This window comes from Zonotrichia albicollis, chromosome 5, assembly GCF_047830755.1.
Source record: "Zonotrichia albicollis isolate bZonAlb1 chromosome 5, bZonAlb1.hap1, whole genome shotgun sequence".
Taxonomy (NCBI): domain Eukaryota; kingdom Metazoa; phylum Chordata; class Aves; order Passeriformes; family Passerellidae; genus Zonotrichia; species Zonotrichia albicollis.
In genome coordinates, this window is record NC_133823.1 from 18428828 (window position 1) to 18453988 (window position 25161).

Here is a 25161-nt window from a genome sequence, read left to right on the forward strand (position 1 = left end):
TTCATGACATTCCACCTATTTTTTATTCTTTCATTGTAATCAGGGACCTCAGCCAAGCTTTGTCTTGTTTACCAATCTGCTTTTCTTCCCTGTAGTTCCTTTGCTTTCCTGCGGTTCTCTTAATGTCTCTACTTTTTCTCCCTAGCTGTCACTTCACAGACCTGCACCTACGCTTTCACCTCCAGGCAGGTTCAGATCACAGACTGCAAGCCCTACCTCTGTCAGGTCATCTCTCTTACTGAAACTTTGGGCTTTTGAAGGTGAGGGCTGTGCCTCTCCTCTTGGGCCTCAGGTTCTGTGATCCTTCAGCTATGAGCTCTTGGTGTTGGGCACCTAAAAATGCCATTTCTTAATTTTAATGGCAGAACTAGCAAGTTTTCACTATGAAGTTGAAAAGATATCTTTTCACTTCCATGAATGGCTTTTTTTCCTCCTGTAGCTGACACCATGACTAATTCTGGGAAGAGCCCATCATGGTCAAAATGTGCTCCAGAACCCAAGCCATTGTCACTGGTTCAAGTCAATCGAAAAAAAATCTCAACTTCAGACTGGAAAAAGGAGCATGGTTCCAGATCAGCCTCCCTACAGAAGCCAGGGAGGCAGGAATCTTGGGTGGAAGGCAGACTTTCCCACTGTTTTTTATCACCAGGTGGGCTTTCCTCATTCTCCTCTCTTGCAAGGAGTAGGTTGTACCAAAGCTGAAGGAAATGGGCTGGGACAGAGTATTGCAGACACTCTTGAAATGTGTTGTGTTAGTGCCTTGAAGAATAATGCTATGAACAACTGCTTCCTTCCTCAGTTAGAAAATGGGAGATATTATGAAAGGCAGGCTACATCCATTTGCTCTCAGTGTAAAAAATGGTATTTGCTTCCCAGCCCCCCTTTTCAATTTGCTGATGCCCAGCATGCCATGGGCACATCTGCCTTCAGCCAGACCAGTTTTGCAGATGGTGTTGAATGACAGCTCTTTGACCTGAAGCAAAGCCTGGCCACTCGCTTTGATTACTTGCATCACTAAGTCTCCTATCATTTCATCTAAGTGGTTGTGTACTTCCACAGCATGTAAGTATTTAAAGATGCAAGTGATGTCAACATCTCCTCTAATCTCTCTGCTAGCCCAGAATTTTTGTCTAAATCTGCTTCAGAGTTCTCTGCCTGCTGTGATAATCTCTAATGCTTCCAAAAACCTCCTCCTCCTGGTCATCTCTCTGGTTAGCCTGGCAGGGCAAAGCTGAGCTTTAAGGCTGCCAGGGCAGTTTTCCCTAGGGAAACCACAGGTATGTGCTTTCTTTCATGCAGGGACAGGTGGATAAAGTGTACTGGCTGGAGAAGTCAGCCCAAACCCCAGGCACTGGTTTCATTTTTGCCATGCTAGTGTTGATTTCTGCATGGTCAGGCTTGCCAGGCTGTTGGTTTGTTTCTGTTTTTACTGTGGATGTATTTTTACCTGAACATGAAATGTGAGCTCAGAGGAGAGAAAGAAAATAATCAGACATACATTACCTGCTTCTCTGGCAAGGTATCTTGCCATGGCCAGGCTCTGGTGAATGATAACTCCATCTACTTCCAGAATAGGGAGTTTGCCAAATGGGATAGCTTGAAGGGGAAAGTAAAAAAAGAAAGAAAACAACCAAAAGTTAAATCATAGCCATTAACAGTGGGAGTCTGTGACAGCTGTAGTTTTACCACTCAGAGGATATGCACTGTTAAAGCACTTAACAGTTTCACACTGTTTCTGTGGAGAAATACAAGGACTAAAAATAAAAAAGTAAGGATGTAATCAGAGTGCACTGCATGAAGGCAGCTACAGCACAGAAACCAGGGGTGCACTTCCTGTTTTCTGGCTTCATGCTAGAAGCTGAATGCACTCCTATATGTCCGGAATTCTTTATACAGAGAAACTTTTCAGGGGAATATTAGTTTTTCCTTCTCTATCCTACTTTTTCCTCCCCAGGAAAGTGACTGCCAAGGTTAAGTAAAGTACTGCTGAAGATTTCATACTTCAGGATGCAGCTGGGGTATGAAGCAAGAGACTGGGCAAATTCAGAAGCAGTGATTCATTTCAGAACTTGTATCATGATAAGGCATCTCACTTGGTAGTCATCTCTGAGGCAAAATATCTTTCACATTGCACTACAAACCCTAAAAAGATATTCAAATTCACCTGATGTGGCTTGCATTTAAAAAAAAAAATCCGCCAGTTATGAGGAAGAAGCCTCCAGATTTTAAGTATAGGAGTAGACAAACTAAGCAGGTGTCGTGGATATCTGTAAAGGAGTTTGAGATAAGAAATCAGTCTTAGTTTCCTGTTGCTAAATTCGTAGTTACATGGAGGCTTGGACTGCTGTTTTTCTGTGTTTTGAAGAAGCTGCCTGCAGGGTATGAAATGGACCTGGAACCTTGGAGCAAAGGCTGGATCTGGGGAAAACAGTTCTGTTTAGGGCAGTGACAATCTGCTTGTGGGAACCTGGTGCTATAGACTGAGGCAACTGTACATCTCTGCATTCCCAAGGTGCTGTTTCCAAGTACGTAACTGCAGGTGCAGACCATAGTTAAATGCTTTGTACCCAGTTTTCATCTGCATTACACTTCATATAATTAAGATTTATATCCATTTTAAGAGTATCTTGTGATGTAAAAAGGTGGGAGTGGAAAAGTGAGAACATTGGCCATTGGAAGCATGCAAAGTGCTTTCAAATCCAGGAGAAATGTCTTTACAGGGCAGCTGGAATGACACTTCTATTCCACGAGCATTTTTAGTTCGTAATGAAAAGGGGCCAATGGGAAATCTTTTGCAATCATAACTGTTCAGCAAGGCAGCTTCATAAAGGATGAACATTGCTCTGTGGTTTAGCATGCAGTATGGGAATCACATTAGGTACCAGGTCCTAGATGTTAAGTCCTGACCTGCAACATGAATTTTGCAGTTGCACAAGACATCCAGGACTCCTCTGTGCCTTTTCTGTTTTCCTCTGTGCCTTTTTTTGTTTGGTTGGTTGGTTTTTTTCCTGCATCTGAACATAGTACTCATGATACTAGTTTTATTTTTTCCTTAAGTTTTAGCACTCTGGGAATTCAGTATGAATTTGGATGCTGATGAACAGCAGAAGCAAGAGAGTTCAATGAGCATGAGCTGCTGTACCCCAGGAGAAAGCAGGCTCTGCTGGCTGTTATTGAAGCAATAATAGACTTGTTGCACAGGAGACTTCCAATGTTCATTATCTAGAGAGCAGCAAGGTCCTGGCAAGTCCATGTTTTGTTCCATTGAGAATCACTGACAGATGACAAGCTGTATCCCCTGAATGTTTCACAGGAAAGCTCTCTGGCTATGAAAATGAGAAAAGCCTTGGTTCTGTGCTCTGGGTTAGGGGTGCACAGGGCCCTGAGCATCACTGCTCCAAAGCTGCAGAGGTGTGTAACAATGTTTGCTCACACAAAGCACATCTTTCAGGCCAGCACAAGCAGAGGGGATGACAGCAGGTGTGACTGCTGGATGTGCCAGCGTGGTCAGCCTGCTCCATGTCCCCACTGACCACACAGGGATGTACAGCAATGCCTGACAACAGGAAACAGCAGAAGTGCAGCCAGAGCAGGGCTAAGGGCTCTCCCCATGAAGGAGTTAAGCAGCCTCTTTTGGAGGCCCCAGCAGGAATGCTCTGGGGTGATGCAGCTCTGGCAGGGTCAACATGACTAAGGCAGTCTGTAGCAATAGCTGTCAAAACACACTGTCACTCACTGCTCAGGTTGGGAAACTGTGACACTGGGATTGCTTCATCTAGAAACCCACAGATATTTTTGCTGCTGTGTTTACATACAGGAGAAGTCATCTGTAAATCCCAGCTTTGACTGATGTTTCACTTTGTGGGTCACTACAAGAAAAATTAAAGCCAGTTTGTTATTATGGGTTTTGTTTTTTTAAAAAGAAACCCTTGATTACAACTAAAGGAGGGAAGCATCTTTCTGAAAGTTAAGGAACACAGATTACGTTGTCAAAGTCAACTTTCAGGCAGAGTGGTAGTCAGCTCTCATGTTCTGTTTCTCAGGAATCTGGCCATTTCTGAATTCAAGGGAATTGCTGTTCATTCCCTGAAAACATGAGTAATGTCTACAAAGATCATTCTCCTCAGTGCTGAGCAACCTTCTTGAAGACCTGGTTATTCTTTTCTGAAAGAGAACTGAGTTTGTAATTTAAAATATACAAAGACAGCTTTGTTTTGTGTACCTACAGTTGCATGACTCTTAATACAATTATAAATTAATAAATGAAAGCAGACTTTATTTTGTTATCCCATAATATCTAAAAGGATTTATGCTTTGATTTATAATGAGACTTGGGGTTTGTTTGTTAGGAGGCAGCAAATCTACTGCTATCATTACTGAACAATGGACTCTTTAAAGGATAACAGATGGTAAACAGTAGATGTTCCTTCCTTTCGTGTGTATTCAAAATGCTATTTGATTTTTTTCTTAGCCAGAACAGGGAAAAATTTGGATTAATGTAAACACTGATTTTTTTTTTTTTTTTACAGCTGGTTGAGTGCACATATATATTTATACACTGATTTTGTTGATTATTGAGTTAATAAGCTATAAATGAGTGCAATTCTAAGAGGTTTGAAGCAAGTACACATGTGTTGTGCAGATAATTTTAAAAATCCGTTGTTTCTTCTTGGGTGCAGGGCAGGCTATTCTTGAGAACCAGAAAATACAGCAAATATTCAGGCTGTTTTACAACAGAAGAGAATAACAAAGAGTAGTCAGGAGGGAAGAAAATATTTATAATACATCTCCTCCATATCTGAGGAGAAGGTATAATGGCTTACAAAGCTGTATTTTCAGTCTGGATAAATTTAGGAAAACAAATCTTTGCCTTTGAAATGTTATTGTCTAAAATTCATGTAATGACCAAAATTTTTTGGAACCTGCTGTAAAGTATGTTTTTCCTTTTGTGATTTAGAATAACAGTTTTCCCAGAAGATTTGTTACTGTATGTCTGAGTTTGGCTGTTATGAGGAAGAATATATTTTCTGTGCAACTTGGGCATCTTCCTTCTCCAGCTGGAAAAGAGAGGAGTGGATTTTTGTTACACAGCTCATCCTAAGGGAGGATGTGAGGAGCCTTCACACTGGATGGACACTGTTTGATTGCTGGAGGTAAGGTTGGGGTTTGACACATGACCTCGATGTGGCCCCTTGAAACTTTGCCAGTTGCAGAAACCACACCAGGCCATGTTCTCAGGGGCTCCAAACAAAACAGAAACCTCTCTGCACATGGGTTTTAGCAGTCTTACCCTTAGACTCAGGAATATGAGCTTCTGTGGATTGCTCTGACTTCCTGTGGTGCTTTTGGCCCAATTCTGCTCATTGACCTGTTGGAGAAGATGCCCAAAATCCTCATGTACATACATATGGTACTAAACCTGCTGAAGCTTTCTGAGTTTTGGTGAAAGGCATGGTTTGTGTGACTGCAGATGAGCAAAGCAGGTAGGGTGGCTCCTGCCAGGCCCCTACTTGAGATGAGCAAGTGAAAAGCTGCTGTGTGAGAGATGTTTGGGTAGAACCAAGGTCACAGGGGCAAGGCATGAAACACCATCCATTGGGGAGCCATTAAACAGAGCAGCAAAGCCAAGGTAGTGCAGGCTGAAAGGATGTTAGTGTCACTTTGCTGGCTTTTCTCTCACCCTTGTTGTTTTGGGGGCTGCTTGGTACTTATGTCAGTTTAAACCCTTGTGTATCCATACAGATGTGCTTTCCATGTTTTTCAAAGCAATATTGTTTAACAACGTTTCCAACTCCCACTTGAGTAAATGCATTTTGAGAAGGAAAAGCAGGAAAATCTATTGCTGTCACCATGCAAGCAGTATAATTTCTCAGGCATGCACAAAATATGACCTTTCCTGTTCGGTTCCCGCTTACTTTGCCTCTCATCTGAAGTACAAAGCTGGTGGATGCTGTGTTCCAAATTTAGATTGAAAGTGGAAAAGGCTTTTTAAAAAGCCTCCTTTTTGAATAACTAAACCTGTACCCCTCTTTAAATTGAAAACTTTTATCAGCAGGTTTTTGCTTTTCAGATTATGTTGGTTATTTATTGGGTTTTTGCATTGCATGCTGGAATGAAATCTGCACATATACTTGCCATGAAGAGAACCTTGACAGGAGACAAGTCTTCAGGCTGATCTGCAGTCTCTCTTCTCATTTTAGGAAGATCTCACTAAAGTGTTTATGAATTGGATTAATTCCTTTTCATACTACTTTAGTTTTCATTGGCTTTTGTGACAAGAACTGCGGTGTTTATACAGGTCTCTGCTGGATGCTGAGTAGGGGAGATGGTGTGCATTAAAAGCAAGACCATCCCTTTAATTAATTGCCACTCCATCAAGCCCCTAAGGGCTGTGATGACTGCTGGCATCCTGCCATGCCTGTAGGCTCTCACTGGTGCTCAGGCCTTCCCTTGGAACACAAGCTCCTCACTCATCCTCCTGGCCATGACCCAGTGGAGGGTGCTCCTGTGGGGCTGTTCCTCTGTCAGCAACAGGGAAGGGAAACACAACAGAGCTGAGCACAGTCTTGTCCAGTCCTGGCACCTAGGCTGGTCAGCTGCTGGTGCTGTGCTGTGCTTCCCATTGCTCTCTCCCCTGTGGAGATACAGTTCTTAACTCTCTCCTTCCCTTACCTCTTTCTTCCATTTTCACTGATCTTAACTTCTCCGTTACTCTTCTCCTCATTTCTGTTCTGTCCTTCCAACACGTTCCCCCATTTTTCCGGAGCTGACCTGCCCATGACTCATCCTGCCCATGTTGTAATTGTCTGTGGCTCTGATGCAATGCAGCCTGTATTTAAGTGCTTGATTATTGCTCAAAAGCTAAATAATTAATCATTTGGTAATCAAGCTTAGATTGGCTCCATAATAAGGCAGCTGGATTAGTTAAATGTGGGGGCAAATAAATGTCACAGACCTGCTTCTTACTGCAATATCTGTATCAAAATAAGTTCTCTTTTGCCCTGAAAACTGACCATAACTGCTTTTCCTATCCGTTCATATTTAAATTGGATCATGAAAAACAAATAGATACTTTGCATATTCCAATAAGAAATATATGAAATATGTATTTTTTTAATGGCAGCAGAGGAGCAGGCACTTGGGAAATGGTAGGCCCAGAGCTGGAGGTACCTAGAATATGAATCTCCTAGAAAGGGACGATGAGGAGGATGCTGTGATTTAATCTCACCCCAGGTTTGGTTTTATTACAACTCATAGTCTCTTTGGAAGTTCTTGCCAAGCCCTGCTTTTTACCCAGAGACAGCTATGTACACACTTTAGTGGAGCTACATAGCAGAAAGTCACTCAGGAAGCAAAGCAACTGCTCCCCTGAGGAATTTCTGTCTGGTGTCAGGTGCTTCTCAAGATTTATCTGTTATCTTGGGAGTATTTTTTGGGCCATTAGTCTGTCAGGTTTCCTAAGGACCTTCCAAGCACCATTCTACACATCCTAAACTGTTTATGGGATGTTTATGGCCATCAGTGCAGGAGAAGCATCCTTGGCTATGATGATAAAGTCTGTTATTGCCATTACTTCAAACTGCTTTAGGTGCCACAGATCAGAAGCTGTGGCTGCCTGCCAGCCCAATACTGAAGGTGGTGGTAACTTAGTTCACCATTACAGTGGATTTTCTGCTGTATCATGACTTATGTCAGTGCAAAGATGCTTTCTGTGAGCAGTCCACTGTGTGGGAGTACAGATCTTGTATGAGCCTGTTGCAGATCTTGAATTGACTGACCTTTAAATGGGGGCATTGTCAAGTCAGAGTTTGTTGAGACTGAGTTTGTTTACTTCTTAAAATAATTACTGACTTACATATGGTGAAGCGCTAGGGAAAGCTGCAGCTTGATATTTGTTTGATTTTTAAAATTCTGTGCTAAGACAGGACAATGCTAATACTTGTACACTGGCTTTTTTAAAATTTGTTTATATTCTAAACTGCAGCCCTTGCCCAAAATCATCAGCTGTAAAATTTGCCAAAGATGATCTGATTAGTGTCAGAAGGGAAAAAAACAAATGTTGGGTTATAGAAATGTTACCTTCAGAGTATATAAGCCAAATAACAGAAGTTCTTGTCTTAGAATAGGCCATCCTTTCAAACACAACAAAAGCACCATTAGGTGTAAACAAAATCAAGTAGGACAGTATTTCCAGGAGGGACTTATTTGCCTGAAGGTACATTAGGATTGCAGCCTATTGGTGGCAGCCACATGAAAAATGCCCAAAAAAACCCAACAAAATCCACCACAGTCTTCAGTTCAGGTCAAAAATTAAACCTGCTGCAGCTGCCAGTCTGCTGTCTCAGTGGGCCTCCTACACACTGATCTTTATGCACAGATTTTCTGTTTTCCCATCAGTTTTACAGAACTAAGTTTTTTCCTCAGAATAATGTCCGTATTTCCTGCTTTATAGGGTATGCTGCTTTGGATAGCTTGGTATTTCTTGCAAAACCTTATTTAAATTTTGAGAAAAATGCTGAAGTAAACCTATCCTCTCAGATCCCATTTAGATTCCTGACTCCTTGTGCTCTTGGACAAACTGGAATTCTTCGATTTTTTTCCTTATTAGCTCAAAAAACATGAAGTGTTCTCTTGTCCAAAAGACAAAGCATAATTAGTCACTTACAGGGTGCAGAAGCATTCACATTCTAGAACAATATGTTCCAACAGTAGATCTGCCACACAAGGTAAAAGCCTTGCATCACTCTTGGAGTATTGTTGATGATCCCGATGTATGAGCAGCGCAGGAAACAACGCAGGAAAGTTCTTCCTGTGCTTTTCTTCAGTGCTCACTCCACAAACCTCCCAGCGAAGCTTTATGTGTACAGGACGTGTGTACAGTAAATGTGCAGCTGCAGAACCATTACCACAAAACACTGGGAGTAGAGACACCCCAGAAATCCTAAACTACACACTTTGTAACTCTACCTGCTGCATTAACAAATGCTGGAATAGTCATTAATCTTGGACACTTTGGTTCTCTTCCTGCACTGTGAGAAGTTTGCTGGCAGGGTTACCAAGGGTTAATTGGAGTTTTCCATTTTCTCTGCATAATGGCTTTCCACAGCAGCCTTTATAACTGAGCCCTAGATGAAATTCCATGGCAGATAAGAAGTTTAGTAAAATTTGGGAGCTGCTGCTCTAAGATTTGTGAAGTCATCTGTGCAAAATTCATATTGGTCTGAGAGTTCTTTGAATTTCAGGCATCTGTAGACATCCAGTCACTCAGTGGATAGGAACAGGAATGTATCTGCTAATTGACCAGGAAAACATACACCTACACAGAAATCGCTGGGTGCCCATCTGAAAGTGCTGTTTACATCTAATGGCAGCAGGCTAAACCTTTGCTCTTCCCATCTCCCTGAACCCTAGCTCCAGCACCAAAGTAATGCTGCCATCTGCCACCACTGACATGCACATTGCAGACAACAAGGAATTAAGAGGTCTGCTAATAAAAAAAAAGAGTAAAAGGGTTTTTTTCATGCATAAAAATCTAATGCTGCTTAAGGAAATTGTCTGGAGATCACCTTATGACTATCTCCTCCTCCTTTGTGAGGCATTTCTCATGGTTACTCACAGTATTTCCAGACAAAATGTTCTCCCACAGGCAAATCACTCAGAAAAACACTGAATCAAAGGTAGCAACAAGGCTTTGGAACAAACAGCCCTAAGTGCTCAACAAGACCAATAGCAAGCGCCCCAATTTGCCCCAGGGCACCCAAACCCTGACTTTGCAGGCTGTGACTCAACACAAGAAATGGCTGTCTCCTGGAGAGGGAGTAGGTTTGTACAGGCTTTGTGTGCCCTCACACTGTAGGTGTTGCATACAGCATCTGCCCTATGGAAAACAAGCCTTGCATTCTCTGCTATCCCGAGTTTTCAAAATGTGCTTCAGCTCCTGCCACAGAGACACAGATTGATGAGGAAAAAGCACCAGGGAACAGGATTCTTGACCAAAAAGTTAAACTACTTCTGTGTTCAAGGGTAAATGTGAAATGAGGAGATCCATCCAACCCACTGCATATACACAGGCATAGTTCACTCTGCTGAGAATTCTTCTGCACAATGCTCATTTGTAATATTCAGTTCCTTCATATATAGTTTCTTTCCTCCTTCTATTTTTTCTGAACTGGGTCTACCTTAGAAAGCATAGAAATAAATTAGCAGATTCCAGTCAGTCTCATCCTGGTGAAAACCAAAGGCTGGTATATATTGAGCAATAGTAAAGGGAATTACAGCAGCATTTGATGTAACAGCAGTTAAAGTAAGGCAATTTAGTATGCAGTTTACTTTGTAGCCTTCAAAAAAACAGTAAATTTGTCAAATTAATGGAACTAATTACATAATTATATATTGAGGTGAGATTAAGACATACCAGACAAATTGCTGTGTACACTTGCATATATCACGTTTGCCTTTACCCACTTACCTATGAAAGATCTGGAACCAGTTTTGACTGCAGTCTGCAAATAGAATGGGATGTCCCTCTTTTTAAAAGCTTTAAATATGATGAAACAAGATAAAAAAATACTTAGGGAAGAAGAATACTTAGGTGCTGCAGCTGCACATTTACCGTACACACGTCCTATATAAATAAAGCTCCACTGGGAGGTTTGTGGAGTGAACACTGAAGAAAAGCACAGGAAGAACTTTCCTGCATTGTTTCCTGCACTGTTCAGACATCGGGATCGTCAACAGTATTCAAAGAGTGATGCAATGCTTTTACCTTGTATGGTAAATCTGCTGTTAGAATGTGAATGCCTCTGCACCCTGTAAGTGACTAATAATGCTTTGTCTTTTTAGTTTGTCTTAATTCATCAGTATAGAAAATGCCACATAAAAACACACTTTACTTATACTCTCAACTTTGTTTCAGGACAAAAGTGAGTGTGCACACGTGTGAATATGTGTGTAATTAAATATGAAAAGCCTTTGCAGAGCTTACACCAGGTCATCTGAATTCTTAATCTCACCTTCAGTTTCTACCCTGCTTCCTGAGAACTGCAGTGAAAGAGAAATAAGCTATGCCACGTGGTTAACTGGCTTAAGCTCTTATAACAAAAAGGTTTCCAAAGTCAGTCATCCCTAGCTGAAAGTGTCCCTGTTTCACTGCTTCTTATTCCTGTCTGTGGATCTTTGTCAGTGTTTTCTATACTTGACCACCACTGAAGTCTTCAATTGCCACTTGGATTACAGCTGTGTTTGAGTGTTTATCATTCTAGTCACTGCAAACAGGAAAGACCAAACCTACAAAATTTGCACCTTAGAAAAATCTGGTAGCTTGCAGGCTGAGCTTATTAAATGGTGTGAAAGCTTATCAGGAAACATTGCTTCATTAATAGAAGTCACCTTGTGAATTGGTTGTGTCTGCTCCCCAAACTAAAGCCATGATTTTTCATTCTGGATGTGAACAGTCATAGCCCATGTAGCCAAACACAAGCCTAATCCATGAAATGAAGACAGTGAGTTCCTACCCAGAGTCTTGAAATGCAGGATCTGCTTCTTTTGAACTAAGGCTAATTTAATGAACAGAAATAACAAACACCTTTAAAAGCTGAAGAGAGGTTACTTAAACAAAAAGACATAAAATGAATGGGGTACAATAGCCTGAAGGGTACTTCTGGAAGGGTTGGTAGGGCTAATTCTTAGGAACAATTATTTTTCTAGTACCTCTTTTGATCCTTTTGGTTTTTTTCTTTGCTATAGCAACTGACTTGGTTTTCCCATCACTTTTCCTCTCTGAAGGCCTTTCAGGTTGCAAAGGAGTGTCTTTCCTGACCTTTCTTTCCAATTTGGCTTTCTAAACCTAGGTTGAAGTCTGAAGTGTGGTCTTTGAGATGAAATTACGCAGAGAAGCTGAGATTAGCACTCGGTTATCTTTAGGTACACATAAAGTGTACTGAACTGAAAAGGAGTAAAAGTCCAGCTGGATGACAGCAGGCAAGGTATTTCAGATTGTCTGAACATTTGGATCCAGACTCCTGTGAGAGCATCAGCAATGACATTTTGGCTGTCTCACCTTAAAACTCGCACAAGCTTAACTAAAGCCAGAAGTTATGTGTACTTAGGCTCACAAAACATACAGGTACCTCTTCAACTGCTTTTCTTTTTGCCAGCATTTCTAGTGGGGCTTTGGCTATAAGTGCTACTCACTTGGCTTGATTTTGGGCCAGTCTGCTGCTTCTATCCTGTGGTCTTCATACGCCTTGCCCGAATAGGCAAAGAGGTAGCGGCTGATCTCCGCTCGTCCCCGCAGGTTGAAGTAGGTGAGCTTGTACTGAGGCATGCTGGACCCTGCTGGGAAAGGAGACAGAGCTGCTTTACTCAGGGTTAAATCAACTCCCTTTTCTACAAAAACACTCTGTCTGCTTAGTTTTGACAGACATGCTTGCAGAGGAAATATTACACCAAGCCCTGGTGCGCTGCACTTTGCAATTGCTGCATCTCTCACACCTTTTTGTTCCCCATTTGTCAGCCACAGCACCCGCAGACGTGGACAAAGACAGCTGAACCTGCAGTTCCTCCTTGAGTGATTCCTGAAAGCTGACTTGATTTTTTTTATTCAGATGTAATAGGAACTTTCAGCTTTCATTTATTTCTCTTGTGACTCCAAACTCAGGCCATTTATAAAGTGATTTTTGATTTTTTTTTAATTTTGTTTTTTTCTTTTTTTCCAGATATATTATTCTTCTGTATCAGAAGACAGTTGTTATCTTGAGGAGCAATTTTGTTCAGACCTGCCCTGCTCAGCCCCTACTGCTTATGGAGACCTTCATCCAAGAACCAAATCATGAGAATTACCAAACCCTTGTGATTTTTTTGCATCACTTAGTACCAAAGTTGTATAAGCAATCGCCCAAAGTTATTTTAGAAGAAAAATTTGCTATGGAAACCAGGCTAGAGTGTTGTTTTGAGAAAAATCATCCTTGAATTTTCAGTTTTTGTGAAGAAGCCAAAAGAAACCTTGAAATTACTTTATTAAGTTTTCACGTCATTTAGTTTTTTCTTTTCAGTCCTAGTTCAGAGTCACTTTACAGGACTTGTTTCCCAGCGTAACAGGCAACAAAAGATAGTATCTGAGGGTTTGATTGTGTAGCAAGGATGGTACAGGAAAGGTGAACAGATAAGGCTGCTTTAAATCAAAGGTAAGAATTTACACATAGCACTTTAATAAGAGAGCTCAGCTGAGGTTTGAATGTGCTGAGGAAAGGATAGTAAAACAACCATCTGCCTCCCCACCCAAAGCAAAACCCTTTCTCATTTTTGCTTTGAAGTAGACATTGCATTCACCATTCTTTTATATGCATCACATTCAGAATGTTTGTAACAAAGCCTGGAAAACAGATCATCTGCACTAGAACAGAAAGGGAACTCTTTTTTTTTACTTTTTTCATGAGTAAGTGCTACCACATAATCTCACAATAGAACAACTCCCTGTTTAGTCATCTTGCCTTGAAAACATGTGCTTGAGGAAATACATAATGAGCTTTTCACTGTAGACAGAGAAGCTCTGAAAAGGGCAAACTGCTTTTGCCACTTGTTCCTCTAAAGTCAAAGCATGTACCTTCTGTCTTCAGAGTAGCAAAAGCAAAAAGAAAACACAAACAAAAAACCCCATCAAATAAGCACATTAGAGACTGCTTAATTCATTGTAAAATTTATCTGCTGCCCTACAGCACACAGCAGGCTCAGAAGTGAATTATTAGTGAATGGAGATTCACATTATTAGTGAATGGAAACTTATGTCAAATGGCCTAGCAGAAATGCAGGAATTTGCTGGAAAATTACCAATGGAGACATCTACAAGCGCTTCCAAACAGTGATTCCATTACAATTAAGTTGTGTTCTTTTCCACAGTATAAAAGAGAGAGGCTCCAGGTGAAATGAGTTGCATCAGGATGTGATTAGTTTTTTTAAATGTGTCAATTAAGGGAAAACATGTTTCTCTGCTGCTTGGCAAAAGCAGCTCACAGATTACAGGTGCAGCCCCTTCTTTCTCTAAGGAAAGAAATTTTGACAAATCCAGCGTTTTCAAGCAAGTTTTAAGTGGCAGAGCTTGGCTACTCCATTTTCAAATTTTATACCCAGATTTATTACTTGGTATGCTCTATATAGGATAATACAATATACTATTATATACTATGAATTTGGTTATGCATCTAGAAAGTTAATGTAAGAAGAAAGAATGAGATCGTAGCAGGATTTTCTTCCCTTTTCTCCCTATTTCTGATTTGGTGTTGTCATTTGAGAGCTAGGAATGGCATTTTTAAAAGAGTATGTGTTATTTGAGATTCATGACAGCGATTCAGGAGCCAAAGGGAAAAAAAAAACCCAAACCTTGAGTCTTAATTTTCAGGTTTTTAGAGACAAGCAGATGCTACTGATTTAGTGATTTACTGTTTCCCTCCTTTAGGAGAGTCCATAGAATTTTTTCCATAAACACCCCTAGTAGTCCCAGTGCCCTGGACTTGCTACACCACTCATGGCTCCTGTTTCTTGGCTGCCCACTCAGCCCTCCGCTAGCAAATAGCTGCTGTCAGCTGGAGGGCATTAAAAGCATAAGAATAGTAGATTTTTAAGGTGCAGTCATGAAGGAGGAGACAGCTACATAGATACTGAGCTGGAGATGGCTGAGGGCATAACATTCTGGTAGGTGAGTGTATTGGAAGAGCCTAATTCTTGCTCTGGTAGCTCTCTGTACACAAAGGCATGTCCAGTCAAGAGTAGTGATGTAAAGAATTAGGGAATTTTGGCTGATGATTAGCAAGTCTCTCTGCCTGTTGTGATAGACAGTGGAATAGTTTGGTCTGCCAAGGAAGCAGCGGAAGCCATTGTTTGAGTTGTCTAAAGCAAAGCTAAACAAATTTCTAATGATCACATCATAAGGACTAATCAAGTATTTGTAGTGGTGATGCACTTTTAAGCTTATGATTTCTTTTCCATCCATAAGCAAAAATAAAAACAAAACTAAAACCAACTCCACAAGGAGTTTACCAAAAATACGTGATGTTTTAAAAGCCTTTATAGGTTTACTGTAAACATGTTTTTGTAAATATTTGTAGGGGGTTTTTTTATTTATATTTACTGTGAAATGTCAGGAGTAGTGCTTCCTAAACAATTACAGATAAGTTTCTAAATAAAAGAAATGGTTGTGTTCAGAATAGCTTTTTGCCAAACATACAAAGTAAGCTGTTAGGGTGTTAGGTTTTTTTTTTCCTTGTCCTCCTCTCCCTCATTTCCCCAGTGTGTTTTATAAAGAGGATCATGAGGAGCAAATTAAAACCATCTAAACCATCTCGAATTACTGAATTATTGAAAAATGCCATGTCTAGGAAAAAAATATCTATTTGGTGTTTTCGAGTTGGTTTTTGGGTTGAAGATGCTGGGGACTTATTTGGTGGTGGAGAGCAGGAAAATCTTGATCTAAAATTGTTTCTCTTTTTTTAGGTTAGTCATGGCTTAAAAATACTGAAAGATGATGGTTTTGGGTGGACTTCAGTGCCCAGACTTGCAGGCATTTAGCCACCTTCTTAATGCTATTAAATGTGTTCAGGTGAGTTCATTGCAAAGCCAGGTGTGTATAAAAGCAGGAGGGGGTGACTTACTTTCCACCAATAAACCTGCCACCTCACCAGCATTTTTCCAATTTTTATTCTGATGAATACACGGCTGGGACAGCCCTGTACACCTGCCCTGTCCTACACTGACAGCACTTCTGAGAGGAAAGGTGATGTCTTTACAAACAATTTGATGAAGATATGGGTGTTAAAGTCTTTGAAATGGATCTTAATGTGTCTACCTACTCTGGGCTGCAGGTTGGTTGCTGAGCCAGACAGCTTGGCTGCTGAAACCGACAGGGGTCTGCACAGTCTGAGTTTTTGAACTTTGGGCTAAAATAGTAGGCTCAAGGGGGGATATGTGGTAGGTGGTTCAGGAAGACTGTACCTTCCTAGTACCTCAACCAGTGAGGAAAGGAAGAGGGCAACATGTGGCCGGGAGTTTAGGATCAAAGGAGGCTGCACCCTCTGAAACCTCAAGAGAGAAAACCCCATGGGCATGCGCCCCAGTGAAAGCTCTCCCTTTATTCAAATAAAGTTGCAGGACTCTTGTGTCTCCTTTTTGGACATAAACCTCTAGTTTTTGTGGATTTTCCTGACACTTCAGTCCCAGTTTCACTGCATACAGCTTTCAAAGCCATGAACTCAGCAGCTTTAAATTTACTAATAAATTAGCTTTAATACTTTAAAGTTGTTGACCCGCTTAGCTGATTTCCCAGCTTTCCTCTGCGACTTTCTGAAAGCCAGCTTAACTGGCTTTAACATACCTTTAAACAGAAGATTAATGCATCTCATGATTAAATTAAACTTAGAGCCACTCAGTGACAAAATCAAACAGGAAATCTGAGAGAATGTCAAATATGTGTGAAGTTGGCATCATTATACTCATGGGTCAAAAAATCATGATGGAGTCACAAGTGTCTAAAAATTTTATGACGTTTCAAATTATTTAAAACTGTTTGTGGCTTTACGGAGATACTGTATTTCATTATGAACTTGGGATGCTTTTATTGCAGTTGAAGCAGGACTGAGCAATCAATTTGAAAACTTCAAGAAAGATTGGAGTTTAAAAATGGCACCCAGGAAGGAACCAGCATTTTCTGGGGACTGAAATACTGAGTTTCAGATAGCAGTAGTACAGAAGAGAAAAAGCACTGGCAGACTGGACTCTGCTCAGGCTGATTTTCATGTGTGTACCAAGAGCATGCAGCATCTGCTTGCCAGTGTTTGGTCCTGTGTGCCCAGCCTCAGCAAAATTAAGGACCAAAACTCTGCTGGGCTCTCTAGTGGAACAGTGTTTCATCTCTCTTTTGGAAAATCCTGCCCTCAAGGGACAAGAAAATATTCTTCAGGTGGGTAACAGCCACCAAAACCTGGGTGCATGTGAGGAACGTATTAACTTTTATTTATGCCTCAAGGGAGACCGCCGCCATTTTAGTCTTTGAGTAGGCAATGCCCTCAGAAAATGGCGAGAAGCTCTGGTGGGATTTGCCAGGCAGCATGCCTCAATATTGTCCAGCTTTTATGCTACAAATCCATTTTTTTGACATGGGGTGGAAAATTACTACAGAGCTTTACTGCATGCTGTGTTCAGGAGGCAACTGGGACACGTGAGGAGGGCAGAGGCCACTGCCATTTTAGGGTCTCTACATGGACAAGGCCTTTAGAAAATGGCGGGAAGCTCTGGATGTGGGGAGACTTGGCCTGGCAGTCAGGGGAGAGAAAGCTCCCACCACTGGACTGCAGGTGATGAAACTCCTGCTGCCTGGGAACAACTCTCCCTGACTAGACCCTAATCCCAAAGTGCTCAATGGGATTACAGGAGGAGCCTTAGCACATAAACGCAGGTAACTGCGCCATAACCAGGGCCTGCTGGCACTATTTCTAGGGGAGCAGGAGGCTCATCTGAGGTCTGGCTCATTCTGCTCCACTGTTCTGCTTGCCCTGCCTCAGCCATGTGGTCATCCCTGCCTCTCTGTTCCCCTTTCTATCCACCTTTGGTGATACAATATTTCTTTATTTATGCCAAGAAATCTGTTCAAAAGAATCACTTCGTGATTCCTTTGCAGTGGAATGTGAAGATGGCAGGTACTCAATGTGTGAATTCAGAGAAAATATTTTGAAATAAGGCAGCACATAACTACATTTTCCTATATAGGGTTGTTAGTATTTGAGATGACAGTCAGCAGAAGAGCTTCCCCTGGGTGAAAGAGGGGGGGAAAAAAGAAAAAAAACAGAGGGGAGTGAAGGGGAGGGGGAAACCAGCTAAGTTGAGCTATGGAGCTATGTGTTCACATGCACCCAAAGTCTGACTAAGGGCTTGTGGTGCAAAGTCCCTTTAACTGTACTTTTGTGCTGCAAGAAATTAAGAGTTTTCCAGCCTGAAGGTTGCGTTAACACTAGAGGATGTAGAAGAGCCCAGATGCTCCCTCCAAGAAGCAAGACCAGTAGGACTGAGGTAAGGTTCATCAGGCTGTTTCTAAAAGTTGGGACTTGAACTGTGTGCTTGGAAAAGATGATGCACTGCACTGCATTTCTGTTCATTCAGCATGAGGGTTCTTCATTAATTTAGGAGTCACTTATGGAAAGCACCACAATTAGTGCCTGACACAATGCTGCCCTGGCTGTGGCCTGCCATAGAAGGGGAAGCTGCAGGTCTTTGTCTGCCAGGTGTCATTGTCCTCTCTTGAATTGCAACCAGAGCATGACAATGATTCAGGCAAGATGATTCAGTCAATGGATACCTCTTAATTTTATTGTAAGATTAAGCTTTTATAGCCATTCAGAGTGCTTTTATTGTAAGATTAGGCTTTTATAACGATTCAGAGTGATTGAGTTGCTGGAGCTGATTATATATTCCATTTTCATTATTTTGCAGGATGAAAGTATAACAACAAATCAGCTTTCACTCACATAAGCCAACAGGTATCTCTGCCAAGAAGACTCTTACTTTATGAATTGAAGTTTGTATTCTTCATAAGCACTATCCAAAGGTGAAAAGCTTTGAGGACATTTTTCTTTGTTGTTTTTTTTTTTTTTTCTAGTGCTGTTTTCAAAGCATTTGCTGTTTCTTTGACATTTTTGTGCAAAGTTAGCCTGAAAATCAAATAGTTTTTGAAGCAGATGCAAGTCCAACAACCTGATCTGGATGTCCTACAGGGGTGGATGGGGCACTGTAATTTCACCCAATTCTCATATTTACTCATATATTTCTGCCACGTACACACTCTAAAGTCTTAAAATTAGTGTCAGCCAAATGTCTTCTTAGTAACACTGGGATTTCAGGGAAGACTCTTTCTTCTCTTCCTCACTCCCAGTGTGTAAGAGCATACATTAAGGGTAAGTGAAGGTGGTATAGAATGTAATCTTACCTCCTAAAGAGTTGCAGTTGAGCCAATTATTAGAGATTGGGAGTAAGCCTGATTTTAACAGGCCACACCTGTAGCCAATAAGAGGAGTGTTACAAAAGAATGGATTGGTTGAGGGAGAACTGGAGTTGGTTGGCTGCTGTGAGGACAAGGAGGAGTCAGTGCTAGAGGAGCTGCCTATAAGAAACATGAAGGAGGTACAAAAAAATAGCAATATGGAACCTTTGTAATGCAATGACAATAGAACTCTTGTAATATATGAGAACACCAGTGACAGGGCCGTAGGCACGTGTAGTGCTTGTGTCAGCTAGGGCAGGTTTCTATTTCATTAGAAAATGGAAGGTAAGAAGCTGGCTGGGTCTCTGCATATACAGACAAAAGAATCTGCACATTAAAGGAGCAATCTTTCTTAGGCTGTCATCTCAGGAGTGACTTGACTTCTCCAAATATGAAGCACAGATTTTTGGTTCTGTTTCTTAGGGGTTGGGGAGAGTTGTGTTACTTACGGAGTACAAAGAAAAATCTTTAACGAGGAAAGAGACTTTGTCTTGTTTCACCTGAGAAACATTAAGAAACGTAAGTTCAATTTTGCCCATATTTGCTTATTGTCCTTGTCATATATGTGAATTCCTCATCCCTGTGACTGGAGAGCTGAGCATTAAAGCACCCTTCTCCCTCCTCAGTTTTAAAATGATGGTTTAGCTGTGTAAGTGAGTCTTTCTGCCTTCATTTGTTTAAATTTTCACATTTCAAAGGAAGGAACCAGAGAGACAAGGCTAAAATAGTTACTGCAGAAGGCAAGGAAAGCAGGACTTCCACAGCTGTAACTTTATAAACTGCACAATGTAGGAAAGATAAAACTATCCATGTGCAGTATTTCTTCCTTTTTTATTTAACCAACCTAACAGTCAGAAAGTTTTGGGGAAAGGCATAATTGTTTACATTTTCCCATTTGAGCAATGCTGAAAAGGCAGAAACCATCTGAGAAGCAGCCTTGCCCTGCCAGTGGGTGTGGTACTGCACTCCTACTGGTTACTGATCTAATTGGTTGCTGCAGGAATGTCTTCAATTTTTTTACCTTAAGTGAAAAAGTATTAGAGTTTTAAGAGATATTTTCAGACTTTGAAAACCAATAATAGTACTGATTTAATAGTTCTGGTTAGTTTTTGGTTGGTTTTTATTTTTTCCCTGCAAAAGAGGTTTTTATTAGTTCTTTTTTTTTTTAGCAAAGAGAATAAGCAATTTTCTGCCTATCATTTTGGGGAGAAGGATTAAAGGATATTGGCAGATTGATGGAAGACTACAAGTCTTCCAGTGGAAGATTTCCACAGCAGCCTGTTTTGACAGAAAATAAAAACTGTAAGTAATTCTATTTGCTGTCAGCTTTCAGTCTGACATAGGCTCTCTTTCTGAAACTTGATGGTCTCTTTTTCCACTCTGGTCCAGTTATAGAAAATAAACATATGGAATTGATATCTCATATTTCTAAGCCAGATAGCAATCTGGACCTTGGAAGGAAAAGACAAAAAAAATCTGTGCTCCCTTTTCTGTTTAATACACAAATCATCTGAAGTAAATGTTTATGGAATTTTATGTAGGGTCGAGTTTTGAAATAAAAAATTCCAACTATAATGCATACTTCTTAGCATGATTTTCAAGGTCACACAGAGCATAATATAGATTTAAATTCTTTTTTAGAAGGATTTTGCATGTGCATGCACCTGCTGTGCTGCTTATTTGTGACCTGTGGGGGAAATCAACATACTAAAATGAGAAAAGGTTTTAAGGCAGTACTGTGAGAGTATTGAGTAGCCCTAATGGTGATAAGTATTTCAAGTGACCTGATGAGTAAACTCTACTGTCTAAGCAAAGCCTGATCTATCAATATGTGGCCTTTAAAAAAAAAAAAAGGAGCTGTAGGAGACCTTAAAGCAATTATCTCTCTGAGGAAGCTTCAGGCTTGATTTGCTGATGTGGAAAATCAGAACTCAAAAAAAATCCTTCAAGAACACAGGAGAACAACCACTTGGTTTTTTGCTGATTATTTTTAGAAAAATAACCACAATGTAGCAGTGAAAGAGGAAGATAAGAAAGATATGAAAAGTTGTTTTTTTTTTTTCAAGTGGGAGTCCAGTGTGAATGGGCAGTGAATGGGTGTCCACTGTCAAGACTTGTTGAAGGAGAATGCCAGACCCCAGTGGGTTTCCCTGAGCTGAGTTTGTGATTGCCCCTCAGGCAACTGCAATCAAACTGATGGTAATTAATTCAGATATCTGAAGTTCACCCTGTTTGAACTGAAGTGAATGAGGGAGCTCTCACGTGTCAGCAAAATTAAGGAGGCAGGGAAGTGGTGATGGACAGGGCTTTCCTCAGCCACTTCAGCAGTGTGTCCTCAGTCTGCCTGGCTTGCCACGCCCTTCCCTTTAGGGCCTGAGCATCTGTGGTGACTTTGCTTTCTGTCTGATCCTCAAGCTTTGGATTTGCATCTACTTGGTCCCAGTTTTATGTAGACAACTTTTGAAATTGTTTTGTGCAGCCTCTTTTAGATTAATAAATTTCACACCCATGAGCATGAAATACTAGCAAATAAAATTGCAAGAGATCTCAGGAAAGATGCAGACAAAGGAGTGGTTAGAATCCTTTTTCAGGAAAAACTGCTTAAGTCTTTTATATCCACATCAGATGTTCCAAGAATTCCTGGAAGCATTTTGTGGTAGAACAAAAGCCTAAATAATCTTAATACTTGCCAAACCCCATGTCATTGCTGTAAAATTCAGGCCTTGCATCTCTCTCTGCATGTTTCAGATGAATCAGCATGACCTAACAATATTCCTACAAAGCTCAGAGCTCAGTTGTGAGCACCAGAGTTCTGTGTTGTTTAGCTGGCTCTCCAAAGCCAGCTGCTTTTTGGCAGGATGAATCATGTCCATTTTCTGACCTCATAAGCCTGTCCAGCACAAAAGTTTTGTAAATGTCTTGGCCACCTAACATCTTTCCTTGGATGTGGAAAAGTGGGCTTTTTTTCTATGCCTGTCATGTGTGGGTGTGTGTGTGTGTAAGTGGAAGGGGGAGTACAAGCACCAAATCTTTCTCCCTGCTTGTCTAAACTACTTTGGTCGACCTGTTGTATATCATGAACCTACTGTATAATTTGCTAGAAACACACCGAAATTATAGTCGTGAAAGACTTAGATAGGCTTCTAAGCATCCCTGTAGCAGGCACAGGTTTGACTGGGAAAGGTTTTTATTCACTTTGCAGAGTTCTCCAGTACCCCCCACTGTGTCCTGGTCACAAAATCTTGGTATCCTCCTGCTCTGCCCTGCAGTACATGGCACAAACACCACTGTGCCCAGGAGGCATCAGTACAGTGGGCTGGGGCACACATCTCAGGTATTTTCAAATATTTTGAAATTCTTTTCTTAGCCAGAGTGAGCCTGAGGAGACCCAGAACCTTGCTGAAGTGCTCTTCAGGCATTGCCAGTCTCCTTGAGAGCACCAGCAGTACCAAATGTGGCCCTACAGCTCTGAGCAACACCCAGCCACAAGCCTGGGGACTACCCAAATTTAGGCATAAGTCAAAAATGTGCAGGACCCCCGAGTTACAGTCAAAAACTGCCCAGCATGTAAAACCCTGTGTGTTCCTACACTTAAGTAGAAAATACTTTCTGAGAGGCAGCTTGCTGCCAGTTTCTCGTGGAAACTGCAGCTAGTCTGGCTCTGAGGCAGTCCCAATTGCTGTGTGCCTGGCACAGAAAAATGGCCCTTTGGCTGAGGCATGCAGTTTCACATCACACATTCTTTTTTGTCACACATCAACTAAACTAAGCTTGTGAGACAGCATAAAGCTTTGTTTGCCTTCCCTTTTTGCATCTGCTACAAATACAAAGCATAGTACAATTTGCCTGGTATTACTGAACATCCTTGTTTTCTCTCTTTTTCCATCTCATGCTTATTCTTTAGTAAAGTCATTCCAGCAGTATTTTTAGTTACTTCTAAAGAGATTCAAAAGTAGGTGTGTCAGTTTTTCTCAGTTCATTGTTGTGTCTTGTTTTCTGGGAGGTTTAGCAGATTGCCTCGAGATCAGACAAGGTTCTTCAAAGTGGTGGCACTTTGAAATGTATATGTGGGATTTGGCTAATTTTTTCCCCCTTCTTTCTTTTTTCTCATGCTTCTTGGACTATCTGTAAAAAGGGTAAAAAAAAAAAAAATCACCTGTTTGAAATCTGCAGCATATATGGTAAGTCTCCAGCAGGCGTGAATGAGCATAGCTTTTTGTGCTCCCTGCCAGCCCAAGGCCAATCCCATCAGTGGTTCCTGGGCAGTGTAATTCCCTTTTGGTGAGATTTTGATCAAGGATCTTTTGAAAATGAGCACCAACTTCAGTTGGTCCTTCTGCTTTGCAGCTGCTCAGGAGCAGGTGGGTCAGACAGCAAGGAGAGATGAGTGAACCCTTAGGGCAGCAGAGCATGTTGGGCAGTGGCACAGGAGCATGCTGCGCTGGCTGTCATGCTTGCTCGTGCAGGGACCCAGAATTCTTTAAAGAATTACTTTGTGTATATTTTCAGTGTAAAATTTGGAGAGCTTCCGTCTTATTTCTATACAAATAGATTTGACTGTGTTCCTGGGCATGTGTGCGTCTGCAGCACAATCATTTACACAATGTGCACATTTTTAGGGAGAGGTGGATTCTATTTTGGATTAAATAAAACAGAAGAATGAACAAAAGTAAACTTAAAAAAGACGGTTGTGTCTTTGTTTCTTTACAAACGTTGCAAGTTTTGAGTATAAAAGTACTTGTGTTTACAAACAGTTGTAAGGAGTACAGAAGCCCAGGAAAGATGCTTTTATAGCTTTGGTTTGTTTGCTTGTATAGTCTGAAATGAACAGGGAACAAGAGACTGCTTTTAACAGAGGAAATGTGTGTGGGAGGATTATGTATATAGGAAAATGACAGCAGTTAGAAGGAAAGAAAAAATCCTCAATGGCTATTCAGAGTATCATTTTGAAGTAAAAGACAAGTAACAAAAAAACCTTTGATAAGGAGAAAAATTGAGTGAGTGGAGTCAGATGCAGGAGATTTTTACTCTATAGAATGACTGTGGGAATTAGGACCAAAGTATGTTAATCCACTGGTTTAGAACACAGGAATTTGAAAAATGAACAGAACAGTGCACAAAAATGACCTGCAATAATTGGTTGGTACTGTTTAAAATTCATCTAATTTCTCTGACGTTAGCCTAGATTTAGCTTGGTTATGTAAGGGAAGGCATTTTAGTCAGCCTTTACAGCTAATGGAATATTGGTTTGAAATGGGTTTTCACTTACTAAAAACTCCCTGCAGAATTCCCAGAGCCTCCTCACACTGATTTCTTGGCTGATGAGGCTGTCTTTTCTTGGCAAGTACCCTGACACACAGCCTGGTTAAACAAGTAGCTCGGCACTGACTCAGCAAGGCACTGATGAGGAGCAGCGCCTTGGTTCTCTAACATGCCAGTGATCTGCCTGTTTGCCGCAGGAAAGCAGCTCGCAGTTTTGAGCAAAGTCTGGTTTTAGCGGCGCACGTGGTCGCACACATGTCCTAAGTGCAGCAGGCACAGTGTAAGGATGCCTGGAAGCAGCAGAGAAGGTGCATAGATGGGGTGCTTGGTTAAACTCGCAGCCACCGCATGGAGCGGCTCTCTGCCGGTAGCACCACTCAGAGTCAGGCTGAATACACCGAACAAATCTCTACAAATGAAACACTCTCAGGACGTGCTCTACGCGCAGCACAATTTGACAGCCTGACCTCGCACGCAGCCACTGTCGCGGTAGCCTAGGGAGGGCAGAGCAGGATCAGAAGCAGCAAGGGGAAAGAGCGGAGCGGGGCTGCAGCGGCAGCGCAGCTGGAACACAACTCACTCCGGTGCGGTGCACGCCGTCCCTTCCTCGCTGCTCCGCAGTCCCTCGCAGCGCCGACCCCGAAAAGGCTGCGGCGCTCGGGCACGGGCTGTTAAATATACAAACCGCCCCCTTCCCATGACCGCCTGCAGGACTCTCCTCCTCCCCGGCTCACACATATCGGCATCGTTCCTGATAACGAGCAAGTTTGCTGACTTGGGGCTAGCAGAGCGTACAGGCTGCTGGAATTTCTTGGATTTCGTTCAAAGCAAATTTAAAGCGATAAAGTGCCATTTGATATTATATAATAGTAATAATA

General features: G+C 41.5%; 1 protein-coding gene and 1 long non-coding RNA gene across 7 annotated transcripts in view; one reads left to right on the forward strand and one right to left on the reverse strand.

The window, feature by feature from the left end:
- Positions 1–25023, reverse strand: part of HPGDS (hematopoietic prostaglandin D synthase) — a 29937-nt gene extending 4914 nt beyond the window's left edge. Inside the window, exons 1-3 of one of the 3 annotated variants that reach the window (XM_026791975.2) lie at positions 24864–25023; positions 12193–12336; positions 1504–1596 (exon numbers count right to left, since the gene is read on the reverse strand). In XM_026791975.2, coding sequence (XP_026647776.1) covers positions 1504–1596; positions 12193–12325 — 226 coding nt within the window. In that variant the 5' untranslated portion in view covers positions 12326–12336; positions 24864–25023. Of the gene's footprint in view, positions 1–1503; positions 1597–12192; positions 12337–24750 lie in introns of all 3 variants that reach the window. The other 2 variants (XM_005484613.4, XM_014265415.3) reach the window with 2 other exon arrangements.
- The window catches only part of LOC141729134 (uncharacterized), a 49469-nt gene that overhangs the window by 3577 nt on the left and 20731 nt on the right, over positions 1–25161 (forward strand). For 2 of the 4 annotated variants that reach the window (XR_012580381.1, XR_012580382.1), the window contains exons 2-6: positions 4958–5153; positions 12717–13184; positions 15487–15592; positions 16613–18054; positions 18475–18589. This is a non-coding gene — a long non-coding RNA (uncharacterized LOC141729134). Of the gene's footprint in view, positions 1–4957; positions 5154–12716; positions 13185–15486; positions 15593–16612; positions 18055–18474; positions 18590–19444; positions 19541–20190; positions 20324–25161 lie in introns of all 4 variants that reach the window. The other 2 variants (XR_012580379.1, XR_012580378.1) reach the window with 2 other exon arrangements.